The sequence below is a fragment of the Myotis yumanensis genome, unplaced genomic scaffold (genome assembly GCF_028538775.1).
Source record: "Myotis yumanensis isolate MYYU_CA2020_CCGP unplaced genomic scaffold, mMyoYum1.0.hap1 SCAF_17, whole genome shotgun sequence".
NCBI classification, from domain to species: domain Eukaryota; kingdom Metazoa; phylum Chordata; class Mammalia; order Chiroptera; family Vespertilionidae; genus Myotis; species Myotis yumanensis.
Window position 1 is genome coordinate 27482163 of NW_027223768.1, and position 14246 is coordinate 27496408.

At 43.1% G+C, this 14246-nt stretch overlaps 1 protein-coding gene across 2 annotated transcripts in view; it reads right to left on the reverse strand.

Moving 5' to 3' along the window:
• Nucleotides 1-3471, reverse strand: part of CENPF (centromere protein F) — a 47761-nt gene extending 44290 nt beyond the window's left edge. Inside the window, exons 1-2 of one of the 2 annotated variants that reach the window (XM_070396188.1) lie at nt 3390-3471; nt 541-742 (exon numbers count right to left, since the gene is read on the reverse strand). In XM_070396188.1, coding sequence (XP_070252289.1) covers nt 541-702 — 162 coding nt within the window. In that variant the 5' untranslated portion in view covers nt 703-742; nt 3390-3471. Of the gene's footprint in view, nt 1-540; nt 743-3384 lie in introns of both variants that reach the window. The other variant, XM_070396187.1, reaches the window with a different exon arrangement.
• Between the last annotated feature and the right edge of the window lie 10775 nt (nt 3472-14246).

The window sequence follows — 14246 nt, forward strand, 5'->3', positions numbered from 1 at the left end:
GGGCTACACGTTCCCTTCCTAGAAAAGCTTTAGTATGCTTTCAAGAATTAAAACAAAAAAATAAGCCCTAAACATCTTCCTTGGCAACTCATTTTCAAATCTGACTGCTAAAATCCATTATTGCAAGAAACTGGAAAATTATCCCACTGGCAAAAACATTTTAGAAGCAATAACTGTATCACCACTTTGCTGGTTAGTGAAGAGATAAGAAAGAAAGACTGTTTACGTTTTCATTTACTAGCCCTGAAGAGACAGGTCTGGGAATATCACGTTGAAAAGCCCACTTTCACAAAGTGGTTGCTATTTGGACCACAAAGTGTTCTATCCTGTTCCCCCTAAATATAAGCAGGTAAGCAGAAACGAGGACAGAGGATGGAGAAAAACGAGGTAATTGAAATTAAAATGATTCTAAAAAGGAGAGGGGTCATTACCACCTAAAGACATAGCAAAATCATTTTGCTCAAAATCAAACAGGCCAAGATGAAACAAGGCACCCACAGAACCAGTGCACAGCTGTAAACACCAGCGTTTCATGGGTACCTTCTGCTTTTGTTTCTGCAATGCAGCCTCCAGAGTTTCCAGCTGAAACTGCCTTTGCTGCCTCTCTTTCTTCAGCTTGTCCAGCTGCCCTTCGAGCTCTTGGATTTTCTGAAGAGCTCTTGTGGGCAGGCCTTCTTTCCATTCTTCCAACGCCCAGCTCATTTTGACTCCTTTCTTTGTTATTCAAACATCTGTAAGTAAACTGAAGGGAAGAACCGGACTGTTGATCTAAGTATAGAGAGGGAAAGGACACTGAAAGTCTCAGAGATTAATGAGTCTACAGAACCACTTCTAAGAATCAAGTCTGAAAACTTCTCACTGCAAAAGATGACAAAGCATAACATCTGTCTTCCCCGTCCTCTGAACGGTGATTACCAATAAGCCTGATTGTGAAGTACGTAATATGCTTGTTTGGCATCCCCTTGCTTTCTGTTTTTATTTCTCCTTTTTGGCTTCTTAGATTGCTACCTGCTTCCTACTGCTGTTTGTTTCCATTATATAAAATATGAATATTTTGCCATAATGTTTTGGGTGAAGTGGGTCCTATAAGCAAATAAAATACACAAGTTATTTTGTAAATGCTCTCCCCCCCGACCCCTCTTCATGCCCTCAATTCCCACTGCCTTTGTCCCTCTTCCCCTGGGAGATCCACAATCTGGTCATAGTTTCTTATGACACAGGTACCCCCTCACGTTCCCAGTTCTCATTTGTTGAATTAATGCATGACTGGCAAAGCTATTACTACACATTAGTACTAGAACTAATATGCAGTCAAGTCATGCTGCAGACAGACCTTGACCAGGAAACAGTGACCTTGGGCATGTCATTTAACTTGCTCTGTGCCGTGGTTTTCTCCTTTGCAAAAAAGGGATAATAATGATGGCAACTTCCTACAGCCTTAGGACACTTTCACATTTCTGTATTTCAGCCTATGGTACCAAAAGGGAAGTGGCCTACCTCCTTCTCAGCCAAATCTTAGGACATATAAATCAGCTGGGGAAAAAGCATGGTGACTGTTCTTTATTCATCAGTCTTTAGTACTTAAGTGAAAGAAAAAAACATTCATTTTCCAGTTATTTTGGCAACAGGGTGAGGATTTTTTTTTACTAAATGAAGCCCAAAACCACGTTAGTGTTTTATTTCAACTGACTGTGTCAATGAATTTTTTTATCAGTATAACTAATAAATAGTTGATGAAAGTAGTAAAAATGATTTTAAAAAAAGATTATTAAGAGAGAGAAGCAAAGATCTGGGGAAACAATTTAGATATCATATCACACTTTGGAAAGCAGTGTTTTCTCTGGCTGTCTATTCATTCTTTTGCTTCCAGATGTCAGTTCTTTGAACGCAGCATCTTAAACTCCCCTCCCATTTGCCCAAACAACTCCTGAAGGGAGTCTCAAGCCTCTCCACCAACAAAGGACAATTTACACTGTCCCAATAGGCTTACCATTTAGGGATGGGGATAAGGATCCCAGAGGCATACGCTGCGAATGACCTCAACAATTCTGCCCGTCACTGAAATCATAACACAAAGACGCCACAGACATCGCAATATAAAAGGAGCAATTTAGGAGGATGACAGAGATGAGGTTATGAAATATGCAAGGAAGGCTGGCAAGTCCACTGCTTTTCCAATTCAAAAATCTAAGATACAGCTATAAAGAAGGGGTTAAAGCAACTACCAGACCCAGGCTAATTGTGATTAGAGCAGACTTCTTCTGATTAAGGCATCAAGAATCTGTACGGAGCCACTGGGGGGGGGGGGGGGGGATGATATGAAAACCTTAAAAATAAAATGTAGAGGGCAAAGGATGGGGAACGGGACGGGGCTTGGTGTAGAAAAGCCCTGCAAGTCAAGGTTCCTGCAAAGAGGGTTTACAGGAATAACGTCCTTGCCAGAATATGCTCCATCTCAGATATTTGCAGGACACCCTTCATGCCTGAGTCACCCAACCCCGAAAAGTGCCCGAGGAAGCTGACTTGTGACTCATCAGACCCAGGCACTGCAGGCCCGTTGGTACGCCTTCTCTTAATCAGAATCCCCCGTTCCCCCCAAGAAACCCCAGTTCCCGCCTCCAGGGCCACTGCTGAGCCCGAGAATGCAAACACCTGCTCCTGCAGACCACGCTCCCGGCCGGGACTCACGCCATCTACTTCTGGGTCCTCTAACAGAGCAGAGCCCGGAGCACAAATGCGTCCCCATAAACTTTGCAGCGGTTCTCAACCTGTGGGTCGCCACCCCTTTGGGGGTCGAACGACCCTTTCACAGGGGTCGCCTAAGGCCATCGGAAAACACATATATAATTACATACTGTTTTTGTGATTCATCACTATGCTTTAATTATGTTCAATTTGTAACAATGAAATTGGGGGTCACCACGACATGAGGAACTGTATTAAAGGGTCGCGGCATTAGGAAGGTTGAGAACCACTGCAAGGGAAGGCAACGGGGACCTGCTCTCGCGACTCACCAGCAGCGCACCGCCCCGCCCGCCGCCGCCCAGGCCAAAACCCACGCTCGCATCTCTCCAGGCCACCAAGGACCCACGTCCGCCTATCAGATGGGAGCCCCTGGCTCCTGTTACAGGAAATGCACGCTCACCTCCAGTTCCTTCACCTCACAGACTTGGAAACTGAGCCCCCGAAGTGCGAGCTCAGGACCGAGCGGGGTCTCGGGACCCTCGTGCGAGCACAGCTTTCCCGGCGCCCGATTCTCCAGGCGGGGCAGGTGGGAGGGGGCGGTCCGCTGCCCCTGCGGGGCCCGGGAGCCCAGTCCCACAGGCATCCCCCTCCCCGTCCCCCACGCCCGCCGCGGGGTCGGGACCCACGCGGGACGCTCACCTTACCGGCCGGGAAGGAGAAGCATCCCCTCGCAGAGTCGGTGCCGGCGCAGCCTCCGCGGCTCGGAGCCCAGACCCCGATTCAAACTGCCCGCGGCCGCCACCGTTCACGATTCGCCCACTTCCGGTCGCGACCAAACTCGCTTCCGAAGCTATTGGTCGCTGTAAGCAACTGTGGACCAATCCGCTTTCGCGCTCTAGGACCGCCGCCTTTGATTGGTCATTTCGGATGGATTTAAAAATCAAGACCCCCCCCCCCCCCGCCACGTGAGGTACCGGCGCCGGAGTTCCAGTGCTTTTTTGTTTTTGTTGTTGAAAAGGGGGGGCGAGGGGGGCGAGGGGGGCGGGAGGCGGGGCCCACGTGCTTTTGCTGGAGGAAGTTTTGAACCGCTTTTTCCGCAAAAAGCGGACCCGGCTGGGGACCCGGCCGCTGATTAGGAGGGTGTGGTCTATCGCCTGCTGCCAGCGGGAGAGTGCTCTCTGGTGAAAACATTTAATACTGCACCTGCTTTTCTACTTGTTTATTAAATATAATAATGTACGGCATCGATACTTGGTGCTGTGCTTGCCATGCATTCTTCGTCCAGTGTCATTGTCAATCATTCTTTTAGGTAAGTCTTCTCATTTTATTTGAAAGTTAAGCGAGGCACATAAAAGCTATGTGATTTGACATTGAACCCAGGACCTCTTAACTACAGTCCTTTATTGATCATGGATCATATTCTTTTTTTGTTTTTACCCCGCCCCCTCTGCTCTTCGTAGCTACCCCTCCCCCGCATTGATTATATTCTAAAGAGGGATTCCACAGGAGGGCATTGAAGCCAGAAGAATCTCAAAAAAGGTGTAATCACTCCTTTTTTAAAAGGAATATATTATATATATTATTGATTTTTTACAGAGAAGAGGGGAGAGGGATAGTTAGAAACATCGATCAGCTGCCTCTTGCACGCCCCCTACTGGGGATGTGCCCGCAACCAAGGTACATGCCCTTGACCAGAATCAAACCTGGGACCCTTGAGTCCGCAGGCCGAAGCTCTATCCGCTGAGCCAAACCGGTTAGGGCATGTAATCTCTCCTTTTTATGAAGCCCACTGTTTTGCATGTGTTTATGTACTTGTTTCATTTCCTAATTCAACTAAAAAGAAGCTCCTGAAGGCAGGGGCAAAACAATGAATTGTCTTTTTAAAAATATATATATATTATTGATTTCAGAGAGGAAGGGAGGGGGAGAGAAACATCAGTGGTAAGAGAGAATAATTGATCAGCTGCTTCCTGCACGCCCCCTACTGGGGATCGAGTCCCCAACCCCAGCATGCATGCGCCCTTGACCCGAATCGAACCCAGGACCCTTCAGTCCGCAGGCCAACACTGTTCACTAAGCCAAACCAGCTAGGGTAAATAGTTAAATTAATATATCTCTGCTGGTGTTATGCTCCTCAATAGAGTCTACATTTTGTGTAAACCTCTCCCTACCTTTCCTTAGACGGTTAGCACAACCTATATTGCCCCTATCCTTTCACTGAAATTCTGCTTCTTCAGAACCCAAGCCAAATGTCATTTTCTTCATAAAACATTCCTATTCTCACCCACCCTGTTAGAAATAATTACTTCCTAGAAATATAATGCTTACACATTATATTTATTTATATGTCTGGTTCCCCACCAGACTGAAAAATTTCTATAGAGTAAAATCTGTTTCAGTTCATCCTTGTGTCTCTTGTAATTCCCTATACTTTGCACATACAGTCTAGTATCTGGTCATTCTGGGATTCTAACCAAATTCTGACTCCAACACCAATTACAAACCCATTGCTTCCCAGGTTATTATTCAACTACTAGTGACCCGGTGCATGGATTCATGTACATTGAAAGAAAATTAAATAGAATTTGGCCGACAGGACTGGGCAAGATGGGCCGGACACGCCCTGGAGCCAACCTCCTGTGGTTCCTCCCCTGGGTCTGCAGAGTGAGCGGGGTCCCTCCAGTCGGTGGGGTCCCTCGACCTGGCCTGTGGGGATTGGGCCGAAACTGGCTCTCTGACATCCCCCGAGAGGTCCCGGAATGCGAGAGGGCACTCTGCAAAGTTGCTGTTGTACAGGGTGTGGAACACAAATGCAAGTGTGCAGTGAACCAGATTCGGGCCAACAGTGCCCCAGCAACAACATAACCCATGGCTGAAGGTGGAATTGCACGGCCCTGTGAGGAATTGGGCTCCCTCCTCTCTGGTTTCAGGGTGCATCACCCAAGAACTGCCGCTACCAAGTCACTGCAGCTCGGCAGCTCCTGCATTGAGTGTCTGCCCCCTGGTGGTCAGTGAGCGTCATAGCGACCGGTCGGATGGGCGGAGGGACACTTAGCATATTAGCTTTTTATATAGAGAGATTTGTTAGCTGCCTAAAGAAAACAGAAATAGAAAGACATGTAATAGAGAGTTTTGAATGAGAAATTTACATTTGCTATTAGATGTCTACTGAGTGGCCATCTATAGCCAAACCTTGTGCTATGCTCTTCTGTAATAAATAGTGAAGAAATACATTCACTTCTTGAACAATCATGTGATGGAAACTATTCTAGCAACTTTTGTGATATTTCTACACTTCAATTTTTTTTAATACTAGCAAAAGTTTATTTAGAAATTCACAGAAGTAGCAGTGAGCCAGCTGGGCTGCATAGACTCAGGACAGTGATGGCGAACCTATGACACGCGTGTTAGAAGTGACACGCAAACTCATTTTTTTTTGGTTGATTTTTCTTTGTTAAGTGGCATTTAAATATATACAATAAGTATCAAAAATATAAGTCCTTGTTTTACTATGGTTGCAAATATCAAAAAAATTTCTATATGTGACATGGCACCAGAGTTAAGTTAGGGTTTTTCAAAATGCTGACACGCCGAGCTCAAGAGGTTCGCTATCACTGACTCAGGAAATAAGTTACAGAGCTAAAAGAAGGCTCTTGGAGCTTAGGAGAGAGAGAAACAGAGAGACAGAGGGAGACCCAGCAAAGGTACCCACCTGCCTTGAGGAAAGATGAGGGGGAAAAGTGGGGTGTGCTTCAGAGAGGGTGCCCCTGGGGAAAGAAGTGGGTGGGGAAAGGTGACAGCATACTAAAGAGAGAGAGAAAGCCTGGCTGGCGTGGCTCAGTGGTTGAGTGTAGACCTATGAACCAGGAAGTTGCGGTTCGATTCCAGGTCAGGCCACAAGCCCGGGTTTTGGGCTCAATTCACAGGAGGGGACATGCAGGAGGCAGCCAATCCATGATTCTCTCTCATCACTGATGTTTCCATCTCTCTCTTCCTCTCCCTTCCTCTCTGAAATCAATAAAAATATATTTACAAAAAATACAAAGGCAAGTGGAGTAGGTTAAGGTGTGTTCTATAGCAAGTACTTTGATGGCATCCCCTTGGCCCACCTTGATTCCAGCGTGGTAGGGAGGTAGTTCAGACTGTTTCCTCCTCAAGTGCAAGCCATGGATCACTCTAGTCCCCTGCTCTAGAACTTTCTCTGAAATTGAGGAAGCCTGCTAAGCCAGTATACAAGAACAGCCAGGAATTTTGAGGGCAGTTAGAGCTTCCAGGGGCGATCCTCAATGAGTGGGGTCAGGAACTAGTGGATAAATAAAGGCCTTGTGTTGCACCTTTCACGTGGGCTGTTCTGAGAGATCCCGGAAGAATCAAACTCCTGGCACCGGCCACAACAATTGTGAAACAGCACCGTTCGACTGGCTTTTCCTCCTTTCCTGTCACTCTCCCTTCTCCTCACTTTGCTTCCTGGAATCATCCCCCAACTTAACTTCCGTCTAAGTCCTTATCTCAGTCTCTGCTTTGGAGAGAACCCAAACTATACATATGATTTATTATTTTCAGCAAGTGAAAAATCCATCTTGGTTTCCCAAATGTATCAGAAGCTTCTGTTATGTAGATGGAACCTCACCTACCTCACCTGTGATATTCGAAGTGTAATTATAATAGATGTGCCTGGTAGCAGGTGGATTTAGACCCGGGTTTTCTGGTAGATAAGGTTTATGCTTGTTTTGTGCATACTTGGACTTCTTTTGACTAAAGTACTGGTGAACTTAACACATTCTTTGGGACAAGAATTTCAAAGCTGGATGTTAAGGAATTTTTGGTAAGGAAAGAAAAGCTTAGGGTGGTAAATATTACATATTCAACATATTCATATGATTTAAATAAAGTTGGTTACAAAAAAATATTAAACATTTTGTTGTTGTTTTTTAATTGATTTTAGAAAGAGAGGAAGGGAGAAAGAGGTCGAGAAAGAGACATCGATGCACGTACCCTGACCAGGGATCAAACTGGAACCTGGATATGTGCCCTGACCAGGAATCGAACTGGAAACCCTTTGGTGCACTGGATGACACTCAACCAAGTGAGCCAAGGCTATATGTTTTAAGCAAATTGATTACAAACCATATGGACACTACTCAGTGACATGAACTCAAGCACAAGAAAAAGGATCTTGAACTTTTAAAAAGCTTTTTCTATTCCAACCACTAGGTGATTCCCTATGCCTTGAAAAATCTTTAAAAGTAACTGCTGCCCCACCCCCTGACTCACTGCATTCTCTTTTCTATCTCCCTGTCTCTCTCTTCCTTCAATGTATCTAATGTTCTTGTTTACTTTGTTTTAATATAACATTTGTTTGTTTAGCGTAGAGGAAAACCACAGAAAAAATAATGGCCCATAATCCTACTGCTTATATAATCTTTCTTATTAACAAAGTAATAACACATGCACATGATAAGAAATTCCAAACATTCAAGAAAGTTATAAAAGATGAACTTGGGAAAGTAGAACAAACATTGGATTCCCTCTAGACTGAAATCCTCATTTTGTAGCTGAGGTCAATGAGATTGAGCTGTTTTCAAAAATTCACAGGCCAAAAAAAAAAAAAAAAAAGCAAGTAAAGAAAACAGCTTAAACAGATAAACCCTCATCATTCTGCAATCAATTACCTTATAAAAATTCAAAACACATTCTAATGAGTCTTGAAACAGTAATTTTATGAATAAAGTGGCATTATTTATATAATTTTAAATTTTCAGTAGCATTTCTTAGGGAAGAAGTGCTTACGTGGTGATTATTTCTTCCAAAGTGTTAAAATCAATGTTTATTATATTTTCTATTCCTTTGTTGGAAACCTGATGCCCAAAGAAAGAAAGTGGCTGGTACAGGCCCAAGGTTCCAAAAGGACAATATACATATAGTCAAAAGTCAATCTCTCAACTTGCTAGACAAGTTTGTTCAAGGTGATGACAGTTCAATTGGTCTCCAGCGCATTTTCAATAATAGCTTTGATCCAGGTGTTAGGTTCACCATGAAATAAAGTGCATGATTCTCCCAACATCTATGATCAGGTGTTTGACACCTTGGAATGAAAGGTGAAGAAATTCCCTTAAAACAGGAATAAAATTTTAGTATCCCTAAGAATATCATGAAAAGCTTTTCTAAAATGCAAAATTTTAGGCTATGCCCAGTTCTGATTTAAAGGTTTGGGGTATAGCCCTGGCTGGTGTGACTCAGTATTGAGCATCCTCCCTTGCACCAAAAGGTTGCTGGCTCAATCCCTGGTAGGGAGTATGCAGGACGCAGCCAATTGATGTTTCTCTCTCTCTCCTTCTCCCTCTCTCTCTCTCAAATCTATAAAACCGTTAACACTAAAAAAAAAAAAAAGAAAGAAAAAAGGTTTGTGGTGGAGTACAGAAATCCATTTATAGGTTCTTCTTTTGCCTCTCTAAGTTGTTTCCTGAGCCCATTTCTTTTATGACTCACTTTTTCTACCTCTGTGACTTTCTAAATAAACTTTTGCTTGTTAAAAAAAAAAATAATTTGTGAAACATTCCTGTGGTCAGTAGATAAGGTGAATATACTTCCTGGTTTATTTCTATTGTCCTAGTATCTGTCTGTTTTAATGTGTCCCAGAGTTGTTGTTACTGCTTTTAACAGAATATTATTATTAACTAGAGGCCCGGTGCACGAAATCCGTGCACTTGGGGGTCCCTCAGCCCGGCCTGTGCCCTCTTGCAGTCCAGGAGCCCTCTGGAGCTGTCCAACTGACGGCTTTAGGCCCGCGGGGAGTGCTGCTGTGGAGGCAGGAGAGGCTCCCGCCACCACTGCTGCACTCGCCAGCCGTCAGCCTGGCTTGTGGCTGAGCTGTGCTCCCCCTTGTGGGAGCACACTGACCACACCGGGGCAGCTCCTGCATTGAGCATCTGCCCTTGGGTGGTCAGTGCACGTCATAGTGACCGGTCATTCTGCCGTTCGGTCAATTTGCATATTACCCTTTTATTATATAGGATAGGTGTATCAAAAATAATGCTAGATTGGTTTGGTAGTTCACTTTGTACTTCCACTTTCTACCATGGTGTTCTCTGGTAGTATGTGAGATAGCCTAAGCAAAGACATATAACAAGTGGTTAAATCCAAACTATCAGTGATAACCCCTCCCACTTTTTCAAAACCCTACTTGACACAGGAAACTAACTCCTCCACTTTAAGGATAGCACACAGGCCCAGCCAGAGTGGCTCAGCTGGTTGAGGTTTGTCCTGTGACCAAAAGGTTGCTGGTTCGATTCCTGGTCAGGGTACATACCCAGGTTTCAGGTTTGGACATGCACAGAATGCAGCCGATTGATGTTTCTCTCTCACATCAATGTTCTTCTCTCTGTCTCTCCCTCTCCCTTCCACTCTCTCTAAAAATCAATGGAAAAATATCCTCTGGTGAGGATTAACAAAAAAAAAAAAAAAAAAGAGAGAGAGAATGCCTGCCATAGAGCTTATATAGAGTAGCATGAACAATCCTGCTAAAATGATTTTGTTATATACTAAATAGTATAAATCTACAACTGCTCTATTTATTTACTTCATTGTTAATTACTATTTCATCTTTTTTAAGATTTTTTAATGAACCCTCTCAGCAGCAATGAGCTCAAGAACCAAAACAAAAATGCATATTTAGTGAAAAATTAAGTACACAATTTTAATTTCTCAGTAAAGTTGGTGATGAGTACATAACATAAATAAAATGTTTGCCAACATTTACCGTTTACCATGGGCCCTGTAGTAATGAAAACTATAAGTAATAAATATACTATAGAGGCCCCAGAATTTACTTTAAACCTTAGACATTATTTTAAGGTTTTCATAAACAAGCATGAAATATGAAGCAATAGCTGTTAATGTGTTTCGTTTAATTAACAGAAGAACTCTGCAGACAGCTAAATGACTCCATTCTTATGTGTCAACAGATGCTTCTAATTAAAATTAATTCCAATCATTGTTCAGTTTTTTCCATAAAATTCATAGAATCAAAGTAAAAAAATTCATCTGACTTTATTATGAATGCTATCATAAATTCAGTTAAAAATGTTAACAATGAAGATAAAAATTTTTTATTGTGTAGATCATAGAAATACAAATTCTTCATACATTCTCTTGTCAATAAATTTCTTGCTAAATAAAAAATCTATAGAGCAGAAATGTTCTAGTATGCTTTTTTAAAAAAATATGTTTTTATTGATTTCAGAGAGGAAGGGAGAGGGAGAGAGAGATAGAAACATCAATGATGAGAGAGTATAATTAGTTGGCTGCCTTCTATGTGCCCCACTCTGGGGGCCGAGCCCACAACCCGGGCATGTGCTCTGACCAGGAATCTAACCACAACCTCCTGGTTCCTAGGTGGATGCTCAACCACTGACCCATGTGGGCTGGGCTCTATTACGCTTTTAGAGAACTGCAGTGATTAACAACAAAATTTGGAAATGGGGAGATACTGAAGTTTATCCTATAAAAGCAGGGGAAGAATTGAATAAATTAAACATTGAGCACTTAATCAATTTACAGGATTTAATTATGAAATTCTATAATTGTGCCTTGAAATATCCTGACTTGTGGAATAATCTTTTGATGAAGCTCCTTGTTTTCATTTCACAAATGTATATTCTATCCCAGGATGGAATGAAACTGCAAAAGCTAACAATTTTGAAGCATCTGAATTATACAAAACTAGGGGTCCCTCGGCCTGGCCTGTGCCCTCTTGCAATCCAGTACCCTTTGGGGGATGTCAGATAGACAGGAGGGAGCCTGATCCTGTGTGTTGAGCATCTGTCCCCTGGTGGTCAGTGCATGTCATAGCAACTGGTCGACTGGTCAGTCACTTAGGCTTTTATATATATAGATATTTTTAAAAAATAGAAATAGAGACAACTTATAGGCAAGTTTTGCCTTGTAAATGTATTTGTTTTAAAAATTTGTTCTGAATGGAGTCAAACATAAGGGATCTGTGAAAATATCTCAGCTGAAATATTTACACATTTTGAACTAAAAAGAATAGAATTGGGGATCTCCCCCTTAGTAGAATTTGTTCTGAGCATACCATGAGCCTCACCACCTGAAGAGAGATTTCTCAGTTGAAAATACTGTGGGCTACAGAGAAGTGTTAAGTGAGAAAGACTGTGGCAAATTTATGAAAAAAATATGTATATAATAAGACCATCCTGAAAAACTACATTCTTCAGATATATCTCAGTAACAGAGCACTAGCAAATGAAAATGCTAAGAAACTGAATAATATATATAACATGTGTATTGTCCTATATAATAAAGAGCTAATATGCTAATTAGAGTAGATGGCGGAATTACCTTCCGGGACGACCAGTGGGCGGGCAGTGGGGGGCTGCGCTTGGGGCTGTGAGACAGCCAGGGCTGTGAGGGCTGAGGCAGCCAGGGCTGCAAGGGTCTACTCCTGCACAAATTTCGTGCATTGGGCCTCTAGTATATAATAAATATATAAATAACAGTTATATATATAACAATTATTCTGCTTATATTATTTTTAATATTTAGATAATCAATATAAATATGTTTCAAGCCCTAGCTAGTTTGGCTCAGTGGATAGAGTGTGAGCCTGAGGATTTAAAGGTCCTGGGTTTGCTTCTAGTCAAGGGCACATACCCTGGTTGTGTGCTCTATCCCCAGTAGGGGGTGTGCAGGAAGCAGCCAATGATTCTCTCTCCCTCTCCCTTCCTCTCTGAAATCAACTAAAATACATTTTTTAAAAATGTTTCAAAATTTTGCTTGGATATATATGTTTTTAACAGCCCTAGAGTATGATAGTCTCAGACAAATTGAGATTGATGGTCTCCCTATATCTGTTACATGCATTCAGATCCCAATGTGTTAGGTGAGGCCTGTTGGCATGTGGAGAAGGGAAGTCTTAAATACTGAGCCTCTGAGCCATGGTTCCAGAAAAGGTGCTCTTTACCTTCAATATGAGGCAGCAACTTTTGTGGCTCCCATACATTCCTTACTTCTCAGACCCTAGACAAATATCTACCTGGTGAAAGAAAGTCATCAGGACAGGAAGGGAGAGAAAACATTGGAGAATAACCATTTCTCCCGCCCAAGAACTCAGTGGGTGAGGTGAAGTGCAAATGACCCACAAAGGAACTGAAGAAGACTGTTTATTCCTGCCTCCTTTGCTTTTTGGAATTTGGAGAAGGAGGAGCAGCTAAAGGAACCTAGCTTTTCTCTCTCGACTGGTATCTGCTAGCCAGATTATCCCTTATATTTTCCCTTCCAGGAGAATTTGCTTTTGAGATCCTAGAACCAGAAAACAGGAACTCTTGACTATTTATAAAACAGGCAATCCACACTTTTCAGGGTTGCATGTGTGCCGGGAGCCGGTCCATCCTTGCTGTTTCAAGGGACCTGGCGTATATGGCATACTATTCTTAATATGTTTGCTCTCCTTAATGCCATGTGTTTTAACCAAGGTCACCTCTCCGAGAAAGGTTGTTTCCCCAGGTGGGGATTTTTCCCTGAGGTTAGGGAGGGGATACAACCCCTTAATTAAGTGCCAGGCGGGTAGTTAAGCTACATAATCTTTACTCCCTGGAATGGAGATAAGAAACGCCCTAACCTTTGTAATAGAAATTGACAGGATTAAAATCGGCTGGTATAAATATGGATGTAACAAGACAATAAACATCAGATCCTAACCAAACCTAGCCAGAGAACATGGCAAAAGATCCTGGACAGAACCTGGCTACAGAACTTCACTGGAGAACCTAGACAGAACATGGCAAAAGAACCTGGATAGAACCTGGCTAAAGAACCTGGTGACTGAACCTGGCTGGAGAACCTGGAGAACCTAGCGAGAGAACATGGCACCAGAACTTGGTTCGAGATCCTGACCAGAACTTGGTTGGAGTTCCTAACCAGAACTTCGCTGGAGATCCTGACCAGAACTTCGCTGGAGATCCTGGAGGGAGAACCTCAGCTATGCTGATGAACTGAAACCAGTTTCCATGTCATTCATTCTTTGCCGACTCCGTCCACACTTTTGGGGATCCCTGGACCCGCTGGGGTTGGACCCCAGCACATGTGATTTTTAATTTCTAAGAAAAAGGGTATTATTTCATGAAAAAGGCAAAGATGACAGGATAGGTATTCGGGATGTATAAGGGTGACCTGTTGATCATCGCAATTAAGGAGTGTATTTGCTCCTTGTCATCTAGATTCTAATGCCATCGGATAACCAGGAGGTTGCACCGTGCAGGGGTGTAGGTGTCAAACCAAAGAACCTTCTAGCCCCACCACCTACCTGCTATGAGACATTGAGCAAACTGCTCAACCTGTCTTCACTCTGGGGCTGTTACGAGGATTAAGTGAGAGAAGCTGTAAAGCTCTCGGCACCAGGCCACACGGTAAGTAGTCAAAGGATAGCTATTGGTACTTATCCTTGGCTAGGCTGTGTCATCCACTCACCTGTCATTTCTGCTGGAAGAACTAAGGTGGTTTTTACACCTCATCGTAAGTTCATAAAGCCTATTAGCCACAGGAAA